The sequence below is a fragment of the Papio anubis genome, chromosome 13 (genome assembly GCF_008728515.1).
Source record: "Papio anubis isolate 15944 chromosome 13, Panubis1.0, whole genome shotgun sequence".
NCBI lineage: Eukaryota > Metazoa > Chordata > Mammalia > Primates > Cercopithecidae > Papio > Papio anubis.
The window spans coordinates 15537341-15561987 of record NC_044988.1 but is presented as its reverse complement, the minus strand read 5'-3'; the positions used below and the strand labels follow the sequence as shown (position 1 = coordinate 15561987).

Genomic DNA, 24647 nt, shown 5'->3' with positions numbered 1-24647 from the left:
AGAATGACCTAGCTGAAGAGTCTACTCATGTGACCAAGTGGATTTTTCATTAATCCCCTGAAACTGAATTTTTATAATCTAAATTTGATGTGTTTCTCCATAGGCCACGAGTGTCAGCAGCTGCGCAGGCACTTTTCTGTTTAGCCAGTTCTATTATTTAGCATAACTTTCAGGAGAGAATTTAAAGTCTGTTGTGTAATGATAGCCTTTAAAGTAGAATTTGCTGTAGAGCCTATTATGAGGGAGACATTTCTAATTACTGTTTCTTTTATTCTAAGTCACAGAAAAAGAAACTAACAAATGATGTCCTTCTAGAAGAGTGAAGGCCTCCTGGCAATGTTCTCTTTAATCCATGATGTGTGTTAAAAGGAGTTTTGACTGATTATGAAGCAATGTATGAACCACTAAACTTTCTCACCTACATTGGGCCTTCATCTTCTATCTGTTAAAGTACAAGTTTATTCACATATAAGGCTGGCTGCAAAACCATTCACAAATAAAAGTATACCCTGTAAGTTTACATAATAGACCTCTTTTTCATTTCTATTGTTCATAGAGGCATAAACACAGAAAAAGTATTCAAAGACAAGAGTCTCGTGATTGTAGAAGTCTTGATCCGTGATCTTGGGAAAAGCTGTTCACATCAGGGATGCCATCTTCTTCTGGGGAGAAAGTTTCCTGGTTGGTTTTACCTTAAGAGTTCCAATGGATATACAGTTCCAGGAGTGTGGCGGAACTCTTCTCAGCTGTGAGATTATGAACCCAAGGTTCAAGGCTCCAGTTTTGCTGTAGTGTGGATGTCAAGGACAGTCTTTCTCTGATAGTCTCAGAATATCCCATCTTCAGTTCTAGATTGTGAAGGGATTGTCCTCAGTGAACCATAAAAAGCTTTCTTTACCTGGTGAAAATACACTGTAGCATAATAATCTACTGTTGTAACATCAGCCCTCTTGCATGGGAAGGCTTTTATACAACGAGAAAACATGCATTGAAAATGACAGTTGAATGAAATCCCTTTATAAATGTTTATATGGCCCATCAAGTAGCCAAATGTACCTGAAGCTTTGATTGTCTTCCCAGGAATATGGAACCAAACATTGGTTTTAAGCTATTTCTGCAATTTACAAGTCATCACATCAATATATTCAATTTGGGTGATTTTATCTCTTCCATGATGAGTCATGGAATGCAGAGCCTTTAATAACAAAAGCTTTAAGGACTCAGGAAGGACAAGGCAGCTGTCCTGTTTCTTCATGAGTCCATGCTTAACAATGGACTTATGTCCTCTTGAATACCAGTTGTTTCTCCAATTTGGGTACATAGCACTGATAACTAATGGGTTATCATAGGTAATTTGACTTAGACCATGGAGTTCATTCAAATTGTATATTTAAACAATTTTAGTATTGACTGATTTAGCATGATAGTCTAGAGCTTGATTTTGAAAGGTTTGTTAAATACCACAGGTTTAAAACGTTGGCTATTATAAAATAGAATCTTAGGTTACCATAAGTTATTCATTTAGCCAAAAAGATAACTGAAAACTTTTTTCAAAGGAAAAGCATCATTCTGATAGAGAAGAGACTCAGCTTCCCAAACAAGACCCAATGAAGATTGCATGAGGCTAACTGATTCTCTCTTCTTTCCTTCCCTTCCCTGCTTTGTCCTTTGTAGTTTACTTAAAAGGTAAACAAAAAACTTTCATCTTTTAATATTACACAAAAATCCTTTTTAAAAGAGAAAATCCAAATTTTATGTTTTCATTAGTGTATTTTTAATGTTAAAGCTAGTTTTTAATAACATCTATTCACTTTTAACTAATTTGACCATAAAGTAAGATTTTTGTAAGCCTTTTATAACACTTTACAATTTTTTTTTTTTTCTCAGAGCAGAACAATGTTCTAAGAAAATTCTATTGTGTTTTTATTCCAATGTCCAATTTATGGAAAAAACTGAAAAATGCCATTTTAACTTTAGCCAATTTGTTCACACATAGAATCTCTTACAATTTTTCATAAACTTTCCACAACTTGTTCAAACCTTTAGCTTTACTTAATTTAAAACAATCTTTTAACCTTCTAACCTAGGCAAAAATTTACATTCTCATACCTTCATATAATCTCTTACAAAAAACACATTTCATTCTCCTTACACACCCTGAATCTAAACCTATTTTTTCAGCAGTCTCAATTACATATTACAATGTTAACTCTTAGCAACTTTTACTTTTGGTGAAAACCTTGGTGAGTAAGGGATTTCAATTACGTAGTAGGTGTGGAGCCTAGGACCCAGACAGAAATGCAGATAAGGCCTGACTCTTTCCAACATCTAACTCCATGTGTCTCAGGCCTTACCAAGCTGTAAAACATGCAAGGCAAGCTGTCCAGGTAAGAGTCATAGTGGCATTTTATGAAGCATTTAGGAGGCCTAATCACCTTTAAATTGTACGACGTTTCTGGCATAAATTCTTTCACGACTTACGCAGACCATGTACAACATATTTAGACTTTCTGACGTGCCCTAAACATTTCTGGCATAAATGCTTTTTCATAAATTCTTTCATGACTTACACAGACCATGTACAACATATTTAGACTTTCTGACTTGCCCTAAATATCCCTCTTTTTAAACAACCAGTCATTTTACTTCAGGACAAGAATTTACCATACGACATCCTTTCTTATATAAAATCTCTTTTCTTTATAACCTTCTTTGCATAGCTAAGGGGCATGGTTAATTCCATAAATCCCCAGGCCTTATTTAGAATATAACATCTCCAAAATAAATTGAACAATTTTCAAAAGTCAAAGTAGCTTATGACCTTAAAGCATTTAGCAAACCTAATATCCAACCTGCATAGTTTAGACAAAATGTCTTTATTTTATTTATTTATTTATTTATTTATTTATTTATTTATTTTGAGATGGAGTCTCTCTCTGTCGCCCAGGCTAGAGTGCAGGGGCATGATCTGGGCTCATTGCAAACTCCGTCTCCTGGGTTCACACCATTCTCCCTCCTCAGCCTCCCAAGTAGCTGGGACTACAGGCGCCTGCCACCATGCCTGGCTAATTTTTTGTATTTTTAGTAGAGATGGGGTTTCACCGTGTTAGCCAGGATGGTCTCCATCTCCTGACCTTGTGATCTGCTCGCCTCGGCCTCCCAAAGTGCTGGGAGTACAGGCGTGAGCCACTGCGCCAGGGCAAAATGTCGTTATTTTATCAATAATCTTTAAAGCTGTTTTTATTTCCCAAAGATTACTAAAATCACATGAACTAAAAGGCATTACAGTTTTTATTTTGCTTTCAAAATATTTGATTTAAGTGCTTGTTTTTGCTTAAGCCAATTAATTAGAGCTCTTTTATATAAACATTACACATAACACATGTATAATTACACAGACAGACAGAGAGAAGAAGATTACTACAGTAGTTGTAACATTTTTCATTTGCCAGTTTTTAAGTTTCTTAATTGCTTACTGGCTTTATGGTGGAGTCCTTGGAAGAACAGGGCCATGAAAGGGGTCTCTGGTGCCTCCTGTTTTTCCCAAGGAGCCCAGGCTTTTAGAGCTTAAATATCCACTTTTAAGTAAGCCGACTTTTAACCACAGTATTCTTTAATAAAGTCTTTTAAATAAATTTCTTATTACCTTATTTTAGCCAGGCCAAATGGCTGATATTTCTGGCTTTTGAACTTTACCAAAAGTAACCTCCCAGGTGCTCAGAGAAAGGAAAATTTAAGATAGCCCGTGGAGGAGCAGAGACTATACAAGGTCATGTAGATATTTAACCAGAAAGAACTTACTTTCTAAGTAGGGAATTGAATCTGACTGCCAGTGTGAAAGGGCACTACCTTAGCTACCGAGCTACAGCACAGGGCACATCACAATAGCTTAGCACACTGTAACGTATATCTGGTTGAAGGGAGTCACAGACTTGTTATGAAATTGATGTAGAGGGCTGGGACTGTCTGTATTTGAGGTAGAGTTAGAAAATGTGGGTCCAAATGACAAATAAGAGATTGAAATAAAAGGAGGAAATAATCGATTCTAGATTTGAAAATACTGATTGATTTGTCACATGATGGGTATGTGTGTGTGTTTGTAAAGAAAGGAACTTTTATCTGAGGAATGTGAATCCTTTTAAGTTATCAGGCCTAGAGAGACATTAAAATGAGACAGCAAACATGGCCATACTTCCTCCTTGAGCTACATATTCATCTCTTGAAGCTGCTTGCTATTGCCACATGTAGCTAGACATTAACCAAATAATGCCACATTTGACACTATAACCCACCCCCTATAGCTTAACAATGTATAGCCAATCACTAATCATTTCTGTAAACCAATGAGAATTCCTGATAACAACTTTGTATCAGCCCACTCCTTGTCCCCTTTTTTGACTTAAAAAACCCATTTGTAACTGCTGCTAATTACAGTTTATGTTTAGGGTGACTTGCCTCTGTGTTCCCAGGTTGCGATCCTCAAGCTTGACCCAAATGAATTTTCTATTTATATTAATTTTGCCTCAACTTCTTCATTTTAGGTCGATGTGTATGTGTGTTTGTGTATAGAACATGTTCCAAAAGGCTTTGAACAATTTAAGCGTCACTAACTTCAGAAAAATGAGTGTTATAAATTCACTCCCAAGAACCTTGAAGTTTTAATTATATACATTTATTTTATACTTGTTTTAGTTTTGTAGATGTTAAATAATGAATTATTAGTTAAACAATGTTCCAGAGAGTTAAAAAACCAATGACTGACAAAAATCATCAGTTTACAGGATAGCAGATTAAACAACAACAGCTTGCTAAAACGCCAAAATTGTCTCTGCTTGTGAGATTAAAAAACTGGCTAAAATGGATTAAAACTAATAAGGCCAACTGAAGTTGGCACAGAACAAGCTTGCTGAAGTCACAGATCAAATTTCTACCATGTTTCAAACTAACTCCCCCAAAATGTGCACATGTGATCCATGAGGTAGCGTTAAACAAAACTGTGCATGCCTGAGGATGTCCCAGACCTATTTCCTGCCATCGATCACCTACTAATCCCAGAGGCCACCCACTAGACCTTTTCTAATAAAATGACTGCATGAAAGCCAGCACACAGGACAGATTTGAGCTGGACTCCTAGCTCCTTGTTGGTTAATTTACAATAAAAATCTTTTCTCAAAAACCCAAATTGGGCAGTGAGCTTCTTTTCCTTGATGACATTAGTTTTAATCATTTGAGACAGTCCCTCTGATTGGAAATAGTAAAGGTTGACTTCGAAACAAAATATGTAATGTTCAACATTCACAAAATGAAGTAAGTATAAAGGATATGTAAGTTTCATATCTGGGTTAATGTAAGGCAAAAACATTCTGTAGATAAGACGGATTTGAGGACATATGTGATCCTGAGAGTAGCAAAGCCTGGGTACAACAAATATTCCAGGCAGTATTTCAGGCTTTCAAGGCAGTGTAGTTGGTGGGATCCAAGTTAAGGGCTCCAAACAGTAAAGGGGGACTCAGATAATACCTGGTTTACTGTTAGAACCAATGGAAAATTCCACTAAGGTAAGTATATGACATGAAGAAAAGATGGAGTTGGGAAATGGAGTGGCAGGGTAGGACAGAGGGACCTAGAGGGCCCAGGAGGGGTGGAGTCAGCTGGGCTGGTAAAAGGCAGGGCTGTGGACACACCTTTCTCTTGTTGCTACCCCCACCCTCAGAAACCCTCTGTGACTCTTCCATGCTCTGTGATGCAGGCCTGGGCCTATCGTTGAGACTGGGCACCCACAACACTCAGTTACCTTCGGAAGTCATGCTATTCAAAGCATGGAGAATATCCTCTGTTTTCTAAACAGCTATACTGACACAGGGCTGAGCCCTGACTCACCTTGCTTGGATGGATATTGACCACAACTGCATCTACTTGAGTGGGTTGGGGTTGTTTATGCTGTACTTTTTCTATGTGGTATCGATGCTGTGTTTGTCAACCCGTGGGAAAAATCATGACATCCAAAAGGTAAGGGACTGTGGGTGAACACCCAAGAGAGATGCCCTGTTGTTGTTTCCCAATCCTATTCCCACATTTTAAAATAAGTTTGGTTGGTTCAGAGAGGTCTTAGATGGGAAGTCTGAAGAGAGGATAGAGCTTCACTATCCTCAGACTTAGGGGTTCAGGAGGACTAAGGTTTCCATCTATAGCTCATAGACTACCTGTCTGGCTGTGGTGGAGAGTTCCAGGATAAAATCCCAAACTCTGTAATTCTGTGGTCCCAGATGAGATTATTTAGAAAATGTGGGCTCTCTGAAAGAGAACAGTTTCTCCTAAAGTTTGATCATGAGTCACATTCGCATGTCACCTGTCAATTGACCAAATTTTCCTTCGTGTTGGGCTGATCAGGGGAGTAATGCTGAGAGTCTCTGAGCAGAGGCTGCAGCCAGAGTTCTGTCTGCGGGACACTTGTCCTGTGAGGGAGCACAGATGTGACTGTTGGCCTCTGAGTCTGTGCCCTCCTTGAGGACTGCTAACTGAGCACATCAAGTGTGGCTCTCATAGCCAAAATCCTCTTGAGTTTTTCACAGAAGGAAAAATTAGAAATATTTTATCACCTTCAAAAATTGATAACAGGAACACTTTTCTATTAATTACAGAGTCATCTTATTCTTGTATAATGAATGAACGTGCTTCCTAGAGGAGTGAGAGAAGTGAGTCCCAGCCTGTCATTATCTTTCTCTTTTCTCAGCATCAAGGAGAGCCAAGAGGAGAAGGAAAGGTGGGACATTTAAAGGTAATGCCAGCCTGCTCTACCTGAGCTTCAAGGGTGACCCTTCCTGTCTCCTTCATGATGAGTCAGTCCCCTGATTTCTTAGAATGTCAGTTACTAGATACAGTCTTAGAAAACAGAGCCCTCAGAAGACAGGCTGATGGGAAAGCAATCAGACCTGAGACAATGCTCACAGGCCCTGCTCTGCCCCTTCATGGGCATGATGGAGTGATGGACCTGAGTAATGGGTGTTGCCCAATAGGTGGCCAAGTTAGGTATCGAGGAAGGACTACTGGTTGGCTTGGAGACACAGTTTCTGTCTCACAACTTTGCATAAGTACTTTGACTTCCTCGATGCTCAGATTCCTCCTGGAGGTAACCACTCATGTCTGTGTTTCACATGGTGGTTTTGAGCATCACATGGGGTAATGTATATGAAAGGACTTTACTAATGATGCCCATTGAACCTGTGAATATTATCAATGACTATTTGCCCTTTTGTACTGATTCTTGGGGCTATCAGAGTTTAATATCCCAAGGGTCTTCCACAGAGTGACTTCTGTATGAGCCCTGTGCCTCTATGTTCATTGCATATAACATACTGTTTTCCCAGACCGGAAAAGTTTCCAGAGGGAAGCAGAAGAGGAAAGGAAGCTGCTCTCTATTCTGAAAAGGTGATTAATCGTTCCCCTTCTGTCCTGTTCCCCCACCCTCCTTGTTTTTCTTTTTGCATGTTCTATTCACTTCAGGGATTCCTTGTAGCCTGCTGTAGCTGTGCAAGTGGGTCCCCACAGGAATGGGTATGTGAATTGAATGCATTGGGGAGAGGCTACAGAATACATAGCGAGGTCATGGGCAGGGGGCAATGTGAAGCTGGTAGCAGGATTCAGGGGGCTCCACCCCTGCCAGGCTAACAGACCCTCCTTTCCTTGTTCTGGTTCTGGCTGCCGCTTTGGACCTCCTGCTTCCTGCAGTCCCCTGGACCAGCATCATGATACCACCCGCTTTCATCGACTATTATGCCCAGATCCTGTCTGTCAGGTGTGTAACAGAGCAACTGCTGATATCCAGCGACTGCTGTCTCGGGAGTCCCTGAAAGATGCTGCTCCCTCGGTGTCCCCTTTGGCTTCTGCAGCTTCTGTGACTGAGTCATCGTTCACTCTGTCTTCTGCCCCTCAGCAATTCCTCCAGAAGACCTAATATTGTCTCCTCGGCCTAAGCCCTCTCTACCATCCTCCTTAATTTTCTCACATGACCCGATCACCCCCTTAGCTGACTTATTTTCACCCTCACCTCTGAGGCACCCTCTGCCACCACAGCCTGTTTCTCCCCTGGATTCCAAGTTTCTCTTAGACCATTCCCCACCCCTACAGCTTCCCTCTCCCCTTCTCCCACCACATCACATTCAGAGAGTGGAGCCCAATCTTCATCCTGAGGCCAGTTTGTCTCTGAACACCATCTTTTCATTTGGCTCCACCCTATCCCAAGATATGAACCCCTTACCAAATGTTTCCCAGGCCATGAATCCAACTGATTCATGTGCTTGTCATCATGAACCACCAAACCCAACTGCTTTACCACTGCAGGACTGCACTGCAACTCAGTCTAAAGCAAGTCCCACAATATTGAAGCCTTTTCCAGAGACGTTATCTCTAGGTAGCTCTGGTGGGACAGAATATGCCCCAACAATCAGAGGCATTGACCATTCATGCCCTGCATCTTCAGAATTCTACTGGTGGCAGCCTCATGGAAGGACTTGTTTCCCTCCACTATTGCACCATCTGATTTCGTACAGGAGCTTCTTACCCTTCACTATTCTGATGCCACTATAGGGGGGCACTGTGGCCAACCTCATACAGCCTATTAACCTATCATTTCTCAGCCATGACATTCTGGAACTCCTGGAGAGAGAAGTCAAAAAAAGGGGTGATTTCCTGATGTGGAAAGAAAATGAAAACAAAGCAGGATCTTTTCCAAAACCCTGTAGACCGAACTGTCAACTAAATTCTTCACGGAAAATATTAGCCTCAATTGCAGATAAGCAAGACTTGGCAGCCTCACTTCCTTTTTGGGCCAGTAAAGACAAACTAGAACAGCTGCACATCCACCAGCAGCCCCCATGTTCTAAGTGCGTTGAGGACCATTTAGAGCAAAAATATGTGCAGCTCTTCTGGGGTCTCCCACTTCTGCACAGTGAGTCTCTGCACCCTACTGTTCTTGTCCAACATGGTCATTACTCCATGTTTGTATTCTTCAATGGCATTACAAATACATCTATATCCCAAGAATCTCCAGTACTTCCCCCTCCCCAACCTCTATCCTTGCCTAGTACCCAACTTCTACCCTTGCCTCAAACCCTGCTCTGGGGTCAGTCCCCACATCACACTCAGGTCCAGTCCAGGGCTCAACATCAATCTCCACTCCCGGCCCTACTACCTAGTCCTCTATTCCTGATTAGGATCTGTAGTGTGTGTTTTCATAGACCCCAGAATGAGGCACAGTCTCTTATGCCATCTGAAATTAGCCATCTGGAGTGGAATGTGTTGCAGAAAGTCCAGGAAGGTGTGTGGGGTTTACCCTCTTTGGTTAAAAAATCCCAGGAAGACATTTGTCCTCCAGCTCCTAGTCTTGCATTGTTCAGCCAGCCCTTTAAGGCCCATGTTCCCATATCCATTATTCCTGGATATTTTCCATTCAGCTGTGAGCTAAGGAAGAAACCAGAGCACCAACTTCGAAAAAGACTCATCCAGAGCAATTGGGGCCTGCCTCGCATAATTCATGAGTCTCTGTCAATGCTGCATCCTCAGAAAAAAATTTTGGAGATATCTGAGTTAGAGAACAATCATGGACCCTTACATAGCTCTTTGGTTGAGAGTCAGGGCTGCAATGTTCTAAAGAAATTCGGATCAAGCATCCCTAGAACCTTCCACAAGAGGAGCTCAAATATGCTTTCCCTGGAGAATGTGGGGGAATTTTCGGGGATACAGACAGGAGAATGGCCCAAAAAATCATCTGTTGCATGATCCAGAGACATCTTCAGATGAGGATCCGAGGTCTAACTGAGAGAGACCTGGACACTCATATGATGCATCTGTCAGGGAATCATTCAGGGGAGAGCCTAGGTCAGAAACAACTTGAAAATGCCCTGACAGTACATTTGAGCAAGAAATTTGAGGAAATCAATGAGGGTCGAATGCCTGGGACTGTGCATCGTTCATGGCATTCAGTCAAGCAGACAATGTCTCTTGCTGAGGAATCCCACAGCCAAATAAAACATCGAAATTTGGCAGCATTGCTGGGTGAGGACCACCGTGTTGATACTTCCCAGGAGATTTTATTCCTTAGTTCCAACAATCAAAAGATGTTGGAAGCCCATATTAAATCTTTCCATATGAGGATTCTGTGAGGCCTTCCCCGCAAAGTCCATGAATCCATAGAAATATTTAACTTTGAAAGAGGACCTTTCCAATTCCTTTTCCCATTTCGACCTTCCCTCCTCAGTCTCCTCCATTTCTGGTGTAGATTCCAAAAATGGGGTCTCCAATCCCCCTTAGAAGAAGGTTTTCAAGGAGAAAAGTTGGGAACAACAAGCTCAGTTCCAGTCCTGGATTGTCCTCACCCTGTCACCTCACCTGTCAGCAAAGAAAGCAGAGGACCCTGAGAAGACAATTTTCTGATACTGACCATGACCTTACGGAGACAGATTCCAAAGATGGGGCCTCCACACCCCTTAGAAGAAGCACTACAGATTTTCATGGAGAAAAGTTAGAAATAAGAAGCTCATTCCCCATCTTGGGTCATCCTCACTGCATCATCTCACATGTCGACAAAGAAAGGCAGGGAGCCCTGAGAAGAGAATTCTCTGATACTGACCATGAGCTTACAGAAAGTCCAGACAGTTGAGGATGGCAGACAGACTTTTCTGCCCCCACCACACAGCATCATAGGCAAAATCAGTCAGAAACAGACTGTACTAGCCAGTACCTGCAGCCAAAAGCTGACGATAAGGCAAGCTAGGGCTCGCTGTAAGTGAAGGCTTAAGAGAGAGAGTTCCAGTGATAATGTAGAAAGGCTTCAGGGCAGTAGAAAGACATTTTCTGTCACCAATGGGTCTAAAGAAATGTTCAAGGCAGAGGAGCTCTGTGCTCTTCAAACACCATCTAAAACTACTTGATAACCAGCAAGTCAGGAAGCTGCTCAGTGATAAATACATAAATAAGCACTTCTACAACTGAAAGTTTCCCAGCAAGAATATCAGTTTCCCGAGATCCTATGTCATCATACCTTAAAATCAGATGTTGAGTGAGTTAAAGTTTAAATTGGCCCAGAGGGAGCATAGCCAAGTTCAAAGCCGTTTCACTGACATGTCCCTTGTGTTAGATAACTTGGTTTCCAAGGACTTACTGACTCTTGCTCAGGGCATCTACAGTGAGAACATGTCAACTTTCCAGGTGGTGCATGTCCACTTGGAGGACACAGGGATACGTGAGGAACAGGAGCAGGAGCCCACGGTCCCTAAGCATGTCTTACAGAATGTCCAGATAAGAATTTCCCATGCGTGGCTGGGCGCAGTGACTCATGCCTGTAATTCCAGCATTTTGAGAGGCTGAAGCGTGTGAATCATGAGGTCAGGAGTTTGAGACCGGCCTGGCCAGCATGGTGAAACCCCCTCTGTACTAAAAATATGAAAAAAATTAGCCAGGCATGGTGGCGCATGCCTGTAGTCCCAGCTACTCCAGAAGCTGAGGCAGGAGAATTGCTTGAACCCAGCAGGTGAAGGTTTCGGTGAGCTGAGATCACGCCACTGCACTCCAGCCTGGGTGACAGAGTGAGACTCTGCCTCAAAAAAAAAAAAAAAAAAAAAAAAAAAAAAAAAAAAAAAAAAAAAAAGAAGATTTCCCACAAACACTACAAAGACAGTGAGCCTGCCAAGACCCAAAGGAGGAGAGCTTGGTGGACAGGATGCTGGACTGGGGACATCCCAACCGAGGAGAAAGGGCCATCCTGTTCAAAGCAAGACATCAGAGGAGGTGCTTGGGAGCAAATCTTCCCCAACCTTGAAAACACAGCCTCCTCCTGAAAACCTTTTCAGAAAATGGATGAAGACCTTTTTGCAGCAGTTTAATAATCCCAGCATAACAGATGAAGAACAAGAAAGTTCCTGGGCAAAGGGTACCTCCCTGTCGTCATCTGCAGAATAGAGGTCAAATTAAAAGTAGAGCTGCCTTTACTGGGACTACTGAAGCTCAGAAAATTAGGAAAGACACTGGGAAGTTCCCAGAGGAGAAGCTGGGGCATAGGCATGGGATAGATATCACCTGTCCCCAAGAGCCCCTTGTCTTCCCAGTGGAGCTTGGGAAAGCTCAGCACAACCTAGAAGTGCAGGTCAGAGCAGCGCCTGTACAGGGCTATCCCTGTAACTACATGGCTCCCTCCTGCAAGCTGACATGTACAAAATCGTGCAGCCAACAAGCTATCTTTGTTGGCCAGAATTATCCTACAATGATTAGACAGATCATAGACAAGGACAGACAGCCCCAGAAAGTTGAGGCATTTAAGGGGAAGATATTGTGTCAAAGGCATCCCCAATCCATGCCCCACAGGAAGCCTATGCCACATCCAAACCCCACTTGCCAGTATCAGGTCAGCCTGGTGTGTCCAGTCGCCCGACCAGTGCTAAAAGCACTGTGTTCAGTGATGTGCCTTTACTAACTGGACAGAAAATGCTTCCAAAGCATTTCCAGGGAGGAAAATTTCCCCCCACAATAATTCACTTCTTGTTGAGAATCTTGATTCTCCCCAATAAATATTCTAATAAGAATAATATTTTCTCTGTGTATTGTGTTGGGGGTATAGGTTTTGGGTAACACAAGCTTGTGGTTAGGGAAAGGTAGGAGTTAGCTCAGCTCTTGCTGACAGCCTCCTTTGACTTCTTTTTTTTATTTATTTATTTTTTGAGACGGAGTCTTGCTTGTCCACCAGGCTAGAGTGCAGTGGCACAATCTCTGCTCATTGCAAGCTCCGCCTCCTTCATGTCATTCTTCTGCCTCAGCCTCCTGAGTAGCTGGGACTACAGGCACCCGCCACCACGCCCGGCTAATTTTTTGTATTTTTAGTAGAGACGGGGTTTCACCATGCTAGCCAGGATGGTCTCAATACCCTGACCTCGTGATCCGCCCGCCTCGGCCTCCCAAAGTGCTGGGATTACAGGTGTGAGTCACTGCACCCGGCCTCCTTTGACTTCTAAAAGGTGACCAATCCCTTGGAGCTCTTGTGGAGGAATAAGTATCATGTGCCTCCAAAAGCCCCTTCTCTCCCTGATGAAGTCTGAGGAGATGAGCTCTTTTCTACCTCTTTGCTTGAGACTTACTGATACTGTATGGCAGCCTGCACCTTCCTCCCTATTCACTGCTTCATCTCTTTTAGAGCAATAAGGAAGACAGGCCTTCCATATCTGAAGAGAGGGTCAAGGACAGGTAAAATTTTCAGAAATAGTGGTTTAATCACGATTTTTAAAAAGTTGTCATACAAGTTGGTGGGAGTGTTTGGGGTATTGCTGGTTGGGGTAGGGTATCAGGAACACTGTGAATGCTGCTTAAGAATTTGACAAGCAGGGCATCCTCATGATTTGGGGAAGCATATTTTGACCTCGATATTGAGATCTTTTTACTAAAAAGTCACTTTTGGGAAGTAGTTCCCCTCACTGTGTATATCTCCAGGCTGCCTGGATTGATGACATTTTTAATGGGCAAAAAGATCACCTAGGTGTCTGTGGCAGGAATGTTGATCGGGCAACCACCTAGGTAAAGTATAGCTGAGAGTAAGGAAAAGATGCTTTAGAATGAATGAGAAAGTAAGAAAAAAAAACTAGGAAAGGATGAGGCTGCTGGTGCAAAAAGGTTTATGCCCTTCATGCCCATATCACGACCCTTTCTCAATCTGGACCTAGGCACCACCCCCTTGAGGATTACCATGGTGCTGCAGAGCTCACAGATGCCATTTTGGCAGAAGTGTACATGGGGCTGTTCATTATGGACTAAAACATTATCTTTTTTCTTTTTTTTTTGAGTCGGAGTCTCGCTCTATCACCCAGGCTGGAGTGCAGTGGTGCAATCTCGGCTCACTGCAAGCTCCGCCTCCGGGTTCACACCATTCTCCTGCCTCAGCCTCCCGAGTAGATGGAACTACAGGCACCCGCCACCGCACCCGGCTAATTTTTTTGTATTTTTAGTAGAGACAGGGTTTCACCATGTTAGCCAGGATGGTCTGGATCTCCTGACCTCGTGATCTGCCTTCCTCGACCTCCCAAAGTCCTGGGGTACAGGCGTGAGCCACCGTGCCTGGCCAAAAATGAGATTTGTTTTCTAGAGGGCACTTGAGTAGGTTTTCCAGAAAAATTTATGAATGCTTAGTGTCAAAACATAAGCAAAACAAAACAAATCAAAACGGATGTCCACTACAGTTCCCTCACTCAACCATCCTTCTCTGTACCTGTCCATGCTTATGCTGCTGACCCTGAAGTGTCTGAAGCTTGGGATTGCAGCAATAATTCAGATTTCAAGACTTTAAGAAGGACAAAATTGGGATGAAACCAAGGGCAAAGAACTTGTGGAGGTGGAGAGTCAGTCACCTGTGGATGCTGGGGGGATTCTCCATGTTCTTCTCTGTAAGCCTATCCTCTAAGTCTTGCAAGGCTGGAAGCTATGCTAATTGTTTTAAAATGGCGAAGGGGGCCCAGTATTTGGTTTGATTTGGTTCTAAAATGAAGGTCAAGAGCCTAGAAATGAAAGGACAGAGTTGGAGTCTGCTCCTCTACTCACCATGTCGATGAAGGTTGTACCTTGGTATCAGACATGAGCCCCCAGTTTGAAGGGGCTACATTATCTGGGGTATATGCCCGGGCATTCATCATCCTGTGCCAGGAAAATTTAGAACACAGACACACATGGGGAGTTTAGGAGCAGAGGTTTAATAGGCAGAAGATAAGAGAAAGAGAAACAGTTCTCTCTATAGACCAGTAAGAGTCTCCAAGTGGAAAAGACTGGCTGGCAAAGCAATGCACCAAATTTATAGTCAGGTTTGAGGAGGCAGTGTCTGATTTCCACAGGCTCACAGATTGGTTCAATCAGGTATGATAAGCTTTACATAGTGTGAATGAAAGGCGCTTCGGGATTGACCCAACCTAATCTTATTACGCAAATGGGCTTTCCAGTTGATCGGTGCCATCTTGTCTGCTCCTTACTGTACATGTGGCTGACAGAGAAAAGAAGATGGAGCCACCATCTTGAACATGTCTAGTCCGCTAGTTCCTGCCAGCATTCATCTGTGCAAGCTCCAAGCTTGCTTGTCTATGTCTGTAGCTTGAATTTATAGGCTGCTCTTTGTTAGAAAATGATTTGGGGCTGCTTCTCTTTAAAAAGAAAAGATTTACTGAGGACTCCCATACCCTTATTGTTTGCCTAGGTAATTTCTTCTTAACTCCTGTATCAGCAACATTATAGCCCCAAAGTGAAAACAATTCAGATGTTCACCAACTAAATCAATGGATAAACAAAATGTGATATATCCATACAATGGGGTGTCATTTGTCCATAGAAAGAAAAATGAAGTATTAATACATGCTACAACATGAATGGACCTTGAAAACATCACGGTAAGAAGCCAGACACAAAAATCCACATATTGTATGATTCCATTTAGATGAAATGTCTAGAAATGAAAAATAGATAGAGACAGAGAGTAGATTACTGGTAACATAGGGAGGAATGCAAATATTGAAGGGTGAAGGCTAAGTGAAGCAGTTTATTTCTGGGGTGATGAAAATGTTCTAAAATTGATTGTGGTGATGCATGCACAACACTGTGAATATGCTCAAAGCTGTTGAGTGGTATACTTTCGGTGAGTGAATTATATAGTAAACAAATTATGTTTCCATAAAAACTTTTTTAAAAAGAAAGTTTGTATAGCAGCTTTATTCATAATTGTCCAAATTAGAAGCAACAGAAATGTCTTTCAGTAGGTAAACTTTTTTTGTATATCCAAAAATGGAACATCATATGCCATTGAAAAGAAATAAACTGGCAAAACACAAAAAAGGAGGAAACCTAAATGTGTATTATTAAGTGAAAGAACACAATCTGAAAAGGCTGTATGATTCTAAGTGTATGACATTCGAAAATGGGCAAAACTATGAAGGCAGTAAAAACGGCAATGGTTGTCAGGGGCTAGTGAGGAGGGAGGGATGAAAAAAGAGCACAGAGGATTTTTAGGGCAGTGAACTATTCTATATGATAGTACAATGGTGGATATGTGTCATTATACATTTGTCAAAACCCACAGAATGTGCAACATCAAGAGTGACTGTTAGGCCGGGCGCGGTGGCTCAAGCCTGTAATCCCAGCACTTTGGGAGGCCGAGACGGGCGGATCACGAGGTCGGGAGATCGAGACCATCCTGGTTAACACGGTGAAACCCCGTCTCTACTAAAAAATACAAAAAACTAGCCGGGCGAAGTGGCGGGTGCCTGTAGTCCCAGCTACTCGGGAGGCTGAGGCAGGAGAATGGCGTGAACCCGAGAGGAGGAGCTTGCAGTGAGCTGAGATCCGGCCACTGCACTCCAGCCTGGGTGACAGAGCAAGACTCCGTCTCAAAAAAAAAAAAAGAGTGACTGTTAATGTAAACTATGGACTTTGGGTAATAGTGATGTGTAATTGTACGTTCATCAATTGTAACAAATGTACCACTCTAGTATGGGATGTTGACAGTTGGGGAGGCTGTGCCTGTGTGGGGATAGACGGTATGTGGGAAGTTTCCCACTTACTTTTCCTGTTGACATAAAACCTCTATAAAAAATAAAAGTCAATTAAAAAGAAGAGGAGGAGGAGGAGGAGGAGGAGGAGGAGGAGGTTGTTAATATCTCACAAGGCCCAACATCAGAGAGTTGGCATCAACTCTCTGAAGTATTCCCTGAACTCTGCTTTCCCTTCCTCCTGGCAGAAGAATTTTACTTCTTTATCTATCTTCCCATTGTGTATTATCTTTGATTGTTTTACAGCTTTTTGTAGCATATTTTATTATATTTGTTTGCAGGTCTCACTTCCTGGACTATGACCTGTCCAAGGGCAGAGGCAATGTCTTCTTTTACTGATATTTTCACAGTAGTAGGAATACTATATAGTAAAGTTCAATAAATATTTGTTGTGTGAATGTATGAAGAACATCTTATAACTACTGTTGTATTATTTTTATTTTTTTTTAGACAGAGTCTCACTCTGTTGCCCAGGCTGGAGTATAGTGGTGTTATCTCATCTCACTATAACCTCCCCTTCTGGATTCAATCTATTCTCCTGCCCCAGCCTCCCAAGTACCTGGGATTATAGGTGTCTGCCACCATGCCTGGTTAAATTTTTGTATCTTTAATAGAGACTGGGTTTCACCATGTTGGCCAAGCTGGTCTTGAACTCCTGACTTCAGGTGATCCACTTGCCTTGGTCTCCCAAGGAACTGGGATAAAACTACTGTTTTAAAATATAATTATAGAGGATTTTGCCTCAGAACATGTTCTGCTTCAGGCTTTTGGGGATCCCGAGAACAGCTGCCTCCAAGTGACTTATCCCAGGGACAGTGGTCAGGATGTGAGGGCGTGAGCATTGAGGAAACTTCCTAGGAAACTGGGAACATATGAAAGTCCTAAATGAATAGTTTATCTATACTGACCATGCTCAGGTGGTATCATATTACTCTAAGAGCTTTTGGAAAAGACGCCTCCTTGGAGATAATAAAACCAAGTGCAGTGTGAAATCCAAGAGCAGACTTCAGGGTGGTGATGTAGGTAAATTGGGAAGATGTCATGGGGTCAATGGTGAGACAGTCTCATCCTATCAGAAGCCACCTCTGCCACCTCCCAAAGGCTGCCTAAAATGCTTTGGTAAGTTTATTATAGGGCATGGAGGTAAATATATGTAGAATGGGTGAAATGTTTTCCTGGGAGGGATGACATTTTAAACTATTATTTTATACATTACTGGGAGTCATATGTAATATAGTTCTTGAAAAGAGATTTTAAGAGGGGGTTAGGAAAAAAAACTATGAAGACGTTGATGCTAAGAGTGGAAAGGAAAAGTTATCTAAGCTGTGATAGAGTACCAAAAATAGCTTTTCGTTACTTCCTAAATTTGTCAGTATTTAACGGACAAAGTCAATATTCTTTTTTTTTTGAGATGGAGTCTTGCTCTGTCACCCAGGCTGGAGTGCAGTGGAGAGATCTCGGCTCACTGCAAGCTCCGCCTCCAGTGTTCACGCCATTGTCCTGCCTCAGCCTCCTGAGTAGCTAGGACTACAGGTGCCCGCCACCACGCCCGGCTAATTTTTTTGTATTTTTAATAGAGACGGGGTTTCACCGCGGTCTTGATCTCTTGACTTCGTGATCCACCTGCCCTGGCCTCCCAAAGTGTTGGGATTACAGGCGTGAGCCACTGCGCCCAGCTCAAAGTGAATATTCTTAACCATACAGCTACTTTAATTTTAATATTAGGGCATACTTTTTACTTTAAGAAATTACATATTAATATTATGTAAAGTAGAAGCATTATGAATGTAGAGAATTTATTCATTAGGGCTCTGAAATTTACTGCTGTCTGATTTAGAGAAGTCACTTACCCTCTCTGGGCTTCGGTTTCATTCACTGATAAAATAGGCACTTGAGGTGAAGGGTAGAGCCCGTGGCTTACAGATGCTTGTGTCTCTTAGTTTCCAGCAGTAAATATTTATTAGATGAAAACTTGGCTGAGGCTGCATATCAAAGAGAGGAGGAAGGGGCATCTCTTGGCAGATTTTATCCTCAAGGCAGGTTACCTGCTCCTGCATAAATGAAAGGAGACCTGGCCTGAGTTGAAGGCTGTCTTAACCTTTCCAAAGAGATCAGTAACACTGGTGGCCCATGGGTAACAGTGGTGGCCCATGGGTGTCTAACAAGGAGCTTTACAGTATTAAAAGAAACTTCAGAGAAATTAAGTTTAAAGGAGTTTAACTGAGCATGAAAGATTTGTGAATTGGTTAGCCCCCAGAATCACAGCAGATTCACAGAGACTCCACGGGTGCCTCATGGTTAGAACCAATTTATGGACCAAAAAGGCAAAATGACGTACATGAATCAGAAGTGCAGTACAGAAAGAGTGAGATTGATTACAACTTGGCCTTTGCCTTATTTGAACACAGTTTGAACATTCAGCAGTCTATGAGTGGTTGAAGTAGGGCCGCTGGGATTGGCCAACACTCAGCTATTGTTACAGGTCCATACTATTGAGTTAGGTTTTCAATTTGTCTAACTATTAGGCTAGGTTACAGTTCATCTGCAAGGACTCAAATATACAAGTATGGAGTCCTTCTCAGGCCATATTTGTTTGCTTTAACAATAGTTTAAGAAAGACATGAGAAGTTAAGAGCAGTTCAGAGGACAGCTGTCATGATAAAGAGTTTAGAAAAGAATGTGTAGGAAGACAGGTCAGGGGTGGGGGATATTCGGATCATTTAAACCTGACAAGAGTCATCTGAATAAAGTATGACAAGCAGTTGGTATTTGGACATTTGCAGGGGTGATTATGTAGAATATAGAGCAGATGTTCTCAAGTTTTTTTGGATGCTAAGGCACTCAGGAAAAGATCACATTTACATGGCCCACAGTGTAATCAGGTGAGGTTGCCTAAGACTCCATTCTGCTCTAAGGCTTTGACACGCCTGGGTCCCACTCTGCTACCAAAGGCTGATGGCATCAGTAGTATCATCCAAAAGACCACCAAGATGGCTAAATGGTAGAAAGGAGAGCCTCATTGCTCTCATCAGTTTGCAAGCCAGGAAGGGAAATCATCCAGTGTGGACTGAAGGTGCTCTCTGTTGGAATAGGGGAAGGACAGGTTGGGTTTTATATTCATATTCATACATATTCAACAAGTTTGGGGGAAAAGCTATACATATTTATGCAGGTGCCGAGCACACCATAATGAATAAACGTATGTAACATACATCCCATGTTCACTTTGGAGTGGGGGTTTAGCACTAAAATGAGGTAGAATTTGGCCCTTTACATCATAAGATGAACTTCAGGACACAGGCGGTTTGTGTGCCACCTCTATAAGCTGGCAGAAACTGGAAATCTGTAATATTAGTAACTTATCAGAAAAGAACGTTTGTAAGGCCGGTCCTCTGTCCAATCAGAGCTGATAACTGGTTTGGTTAGAGGGAGTTTAGTTATAGAAAGTTAGAAAATTTGCCATGCCATCCAGGCCCTGAACCCTCCACCACAGGTAACTTTGTTTCCTTAACCTTAGGGTCTGTCTTAGTTGATAAAGGGGCATCTGTTTCGGTCTCTTAGATCACAATAGTTTAGAGCACTGTAACCTATCCCTGCTTTAAGGAGTTGCATACTTGTTACCAAATTAATGTAGAGAGTTGCGTCTGGTTGTGTTTGAGGTAGAGTTAGAAAATATGGTGTCAAAACGACAAGTAAGAGATTGAAATAAAAGGAGGAACTAGTTGATTCTGTATTTGAAGGTACTGATTGATTTGTCACAGGATTGGTGTGTGGGTGTGTTTGTTAAGAAAATAACTTTTATCTAAGGACTGTGAGTCCTCTTAAATTATCAGGCCTAGAGAGACATTAAAATGAGACAGAAATCACAGCCGTATCTCCTCCTTGAGCTATGCATTCATCTCTTGAAACTGCTTGCTATTGCCACATGGAGCTATATAGTAACCCAGTAATGCCACACCCGACACTACAAACCACCCCCTATAGCTTAACAATGTGTAGGCAATCACTAATCAATGTTGCTTCTGTAAACCAATGAGAATTCCTGATTACAACTTTGTATCAATCCACTCCTTGTTCCCTTTTTCAACTTTAAAAACCCACTTGTAACTGCTGCTAATTGGAGTGTATATTTAGGCTGACTTGCATCTGTGTTCCCAGGTTGCAATCCTCAAGCTTGACCCAAATGAACTCCCTACTTATAATAATTTTCCGTCAACTTCTTCCTTTGAGGTCGATGTGTATGTGTGTTTGTGTACAGAATATGTTCCAAAAGTGCTTGAACAGTTTAAACTTCACTAACTTCAGAAAAATAAGTTCTATAAATTTACCCCTAAGGTCCCTCGAAGTTTCAATGATATACACTTATTGTACACTTATTTTCATTTTGTAGATGTTAAATAATGCATTATTAGTGAAACCATGCCCCAGAGAGTTGAAGAAACCAATGACTAATGAAATTAATCAGTTTACAGGATAGCAGATCAAACAACAACAACAATAGTAACTTGCTAAAATGCCAAAACTCTCCCTGCTTCTGAGATTTAAAAACTGGCTAAAATGGATTAAAACTATTAAGGCCAACTGGAGTTTACACAGAACAAGCTGGCCAACGTCACAGCCCCAATTTCTGCCACGTTTCAACCAACTCCCCACGAATGTGCACACGTGATACATGAGGCAGTGTTAAACAAAACTGTGCATGCCGAGGACTTTCAGACCTCCCCTTTCCTTCCACCAACCAACTATTAAGTCCAGAGGCCATTCTCTAAACCTTTTCTAATAAAATGACTGCATGAAATGCACACGGGACAGGTCTGAGCTGGACTCCTGTCTCCTTGTTGGTTTATTTACAATAAAAATCTTCTTTTCTGAAAAACCCAAATTGGGCAGTGAGCTTCTTTTCCTTGAGAACATTAGTTTTAATCATTTGATTCAGTCTCTCTGATTGGAAATAGTAAAGGTTGACTTCAAAACAAAGAATGTAATGTTCGACATTCACAAAACAAAGTAAGTAGAAAGGAAATTTAAATTTTATATCTGCATTTATGTAAGGCAAAAACATTCTGCAGATAAGACGGATTTGAGGACATATGTGATCCTGAGAGTGGCAAAGCCTGGGTACAACAAATATTCCAGACAGTATTTCAGGCTTTCAAGGGAGTGTACTTGGTGGGGTCCAAGTTGAGGGCTCCAAACAGTAAAGCGGGACTTGGGTAATGCCTGGTTTACTGCTGGAACAAACTGAAAATTCCACTAAGATAAATACATGACATGAAAAAGGATGGACTTGGGAAATGGAGTGGCAGGATAGGGCAAAGGGACCCAGAGAGCCCAGGAGAGTCAGCTGTGCTGGTGGGGTTGGGGCTGTGGACACACCCCCCTTTTGTTGCTCCCTCCACCCTCAGAAACCCTCTGTGACTCTTTCATGCTCTGTGATGCAGGCCTGGGTTTATAGTTAAGCCTGGGCATCCTCAGTGCTCAGTTGCTTCAGGCAGCCGAGCTATTCAGACCATGGAGAATATCCTCTGTTTTCTGAACAGCTATATTGAGACAGGGCTGATCCCTGACTCACATTACTTGGATATTGACCCCACCTTCATTTGTTTGAGTGGGTTGGGGTTGTTTATACTGTACTTGTTCTATGTGGTATTGATCCTGCATTCGTCACCCAGTGAAAAAAATAATGACATCCAAAAGGTAAGGGCCTGTGGGTGAACACCCAAGAGAGATGCCCTGTTGTTGTTTCTCAAACCTATTCCCACATTTCTAAATAAGTCTGGTTGGTTCAGAGACATGTCTTACATGGGAAGTCTGAAGAGAGGATAGAGCTTCACTCTTCTGTGGAAGAGGTTGGGCAGACTTATTGGTTCAGGTGGACTAAGGTTTCCATCTGTAGCTCATAGACTACCTATCTGGCTGTGGTGGAGAGTTCCAGGATAAAATCCTAAACACAGTAATTATGTGGTTCCAGATGGGATTATTTAGAGAGTATGCGCTCTCTGAAGGAGAATAGTCTCTGTTGAAATTTGATCATGAGTCACATTCCCATGTCACTTGTCATTCAACAAAGCCTTCCTTCATGTTGGGCTGACCAGGGGAGTAATGCTGAGAGTCTCTGAGCAGAGGCTGGAGCCAGAGGTCTGTCTCTGGGACACTTGTCCTGTGAGGGAGCACAGATGTGACTGTTGGACTCTGAGTCTGTGCCCTGGATGAGGACTTCTAACTCAGCACATCAAGTGTGGCTCTCACAGAAGAAATCCTCTTTGAGGATTTTTTGGAGAAGGGAAAATGGGAAATATTTTATCTCCGTTAAAAATTGACAACAGGAACGTATTTCTGTAATTAAAGAGTCATATGATTCTTGTATAATGAATGAATGAATGAATGAATGAACTTCATAGAGTGTGAGAGAAGTGAGTCCCAGTCTGTCATTATCTTTCTTTTGTCCTCAGCATCAGGGCAGAGCCAGGAGGAGAAGGAAAGGTGGGACATTTAAAGGTAATGTCAGCCTGCTCTATCTGAGCTTCAAGGGTGACCCTTTCTGTGTCTTTCATGAGGACTCAGTCCAATGAATTCCTAGAATGTCAAGTTACTAGATACAGTCTTAGAAAACAGAGCCCTCAGAAGACAGGCTGATGGGAAAGCAATCAGACCTGAGACAATGCTCACAGGCCCTGCTCTGCCCATTCATGGGCATGACGGAGTGATGGACCTGAGTAATGGGTGTTGCACAATTTGTGGCCAACTGAGATACCGAGGAAGGACTACTGGTTGGCTTGGAGTCAGAGCTTCTGTCTCACAAGTTTGCATAAGTACTTTGACTTCCTCGATGCTCGGATTCCTCTTGGAGGTAACCACTGATGTCTGTGTTTCACATGGTTGTTTTGAGTATCATATGGTGTAATGTATGTGAAAGAAGTTTACTAATGATTCCACACACACATGTGAACTTGTGAATATTATCAATGACTATATTATCAGGGACTATTTTCTACTGATTCTTGGGGCTATCAGAGTTTAATATCCCAAGGGTCTTCCACAGAGTGACTTCTGTATGATCCCTGTGCCTCTACGTTCATTGCATATAACATACTCTTCTGGTTTCCCAGACCGGAAATGTTTCCAGAGAGAAGTGGAAGAGGAAAGGAAGCTGCTTTCTATTCTGAAAAGGTGATTAATCTTTCCCCTTGGGTTCTGTTCCCACCCCCTCCTTTTTCTTTAGTATGTTCTGTTCATTTCAGGGATTCCTTGTAGCCTGCTGTAGTTTTGGGAGTGGGTAGCCATAGGAACGGGTATGTGAATGAATGCTTTGGGGAGAGGCTATAGTGAGGTCATATGACCTCATATATGGTGAGTTCATGGGTGGGGGGCAATGTGATGTGGGCAGCAGGCTTCAGGGGGCCCCCCCCTTGCCAGGCTAACAGACCCTCCTTTCCTTGTTCTGGTCCTGGCTGCAGCTTTGGACCTCCTGTTTCCTGCAGTCCCCTGGGCCAGCGTCATGATACCACCCGCTTTCATCGACTGTTATGCCCAGACCCTGTCTGTCAGGTGTGTAACAGAGCAACTGCTGATATCCAGCGACTGCTGTCTCAGGAGTCCCTGAAAGATGCCGCTCCCTCTGTGTCCCCTTTGGATTCTGCAGGTTCTGCGACTGAGTCATCGTTCACTTTGTCGTCTGCCCCCTCAGCAACCCCTACAGAAGACCTAATATTGTCTCCTCGGCCCAAGCTCTCTCCACCCCAGTTAATTCTCTCACCTGACTTGATCACCTCCTTAGCTGACTTGTTTTCACCTTCATCACTGAGGGACCATCTGCCACCACAGCCTGTTTCTCCCCTGGATTCCATGTTCCCCATAGACCATTCCTCACCCCTACAGCTTCCCTTTCCCCTTCTCCCACCACATCACATTCAGAGAGTGGAGCCCAGTCTCCAACCTGAGGCCAGTTTCTGTCTGAACACCATCTTTTCACTTGACTCCACCCAATGCCAAGATATTTCCCAGGCCATGAATCCCACTGATTCATGTGCTCATCATAACAAACCACCAATCTCAGCTGCTTTACCACTGGAAGACTGCTCTGTG

General features: G+C 42.6%; 2 protein-coding genes, 1 long non-coding RNA gene and 1 pseudogene across 4 annotated transcripts in view; 3 read left to right on the top strand and 1 right to left on the bottom strand.

Moving 5' to 3' along the window:
• Positions 1-594: 594 nt before the first annotated feature.
• Positions 595-24647, bottom strand: part of LOC103878453 — a 55032-nt gene continuing 30979 nt past the window's right edge. For both annotated transcript variants that reach the window (XR_002517668.2, XR_001895997.2), the window contains 2 exons: positions 18413-18613; positions 595-912 (listed from right to left, as the gene is read on the bottom strand). This is a non-coding gene — a long non-coding RNA (uncharacterized LOC103878453). The remainder of the gene's footprint in view (positions 913-18412; positions 18614-24647) is intronic.
• LOC103875483 lies at positions 3807-11399 on the top strand (annotated as a pseudogene).
• Positions 11845-12572, top strand: LOC103878455 (spermatogenesis-associated protein 31D1-like). The gene has a single exon (XM_031654095.1). The coding sequence runs from the start codon at positions 11897-11899 to the stop codon at positions 12464-12466; it is 570 nt and encodes a 189-aa protein (XP_031509955.1). The 5' UTR covers positions 11845-11896; the 3' UTR covers positions 12467-12572.
• Positions 19084-24647, top strand: part of LOC101000581 (spermatogenesis-associated protein 31D4-like) — a 9589-nt gene continuing 4025 nt past the window's right edge. The window contains 4 exon segments of the mRNA XM_031654096.1: positions 19084-22259; positions 23015-23060; positions 23672-23732; positions 24020-24611. Of these exon segments, the coding sequence (XP_031509956.1) occupies positions 22074-22259; positions 23015-23060; positions 23672-23732; positions 24020-24611 (885 nt within the window). The 5' untranslated portion in view covers positions 19084-22073.

What these genes read in the sequence shown, in the direction of transcription:
- LOC103878455 (XM_031654095.1), top strand. Translation starts at nt 11,897, where the DNA reads ATGAAGAACAAGAAAGTTCCTGGGCAAAGGGTACCTCCCTGTCGTCAT.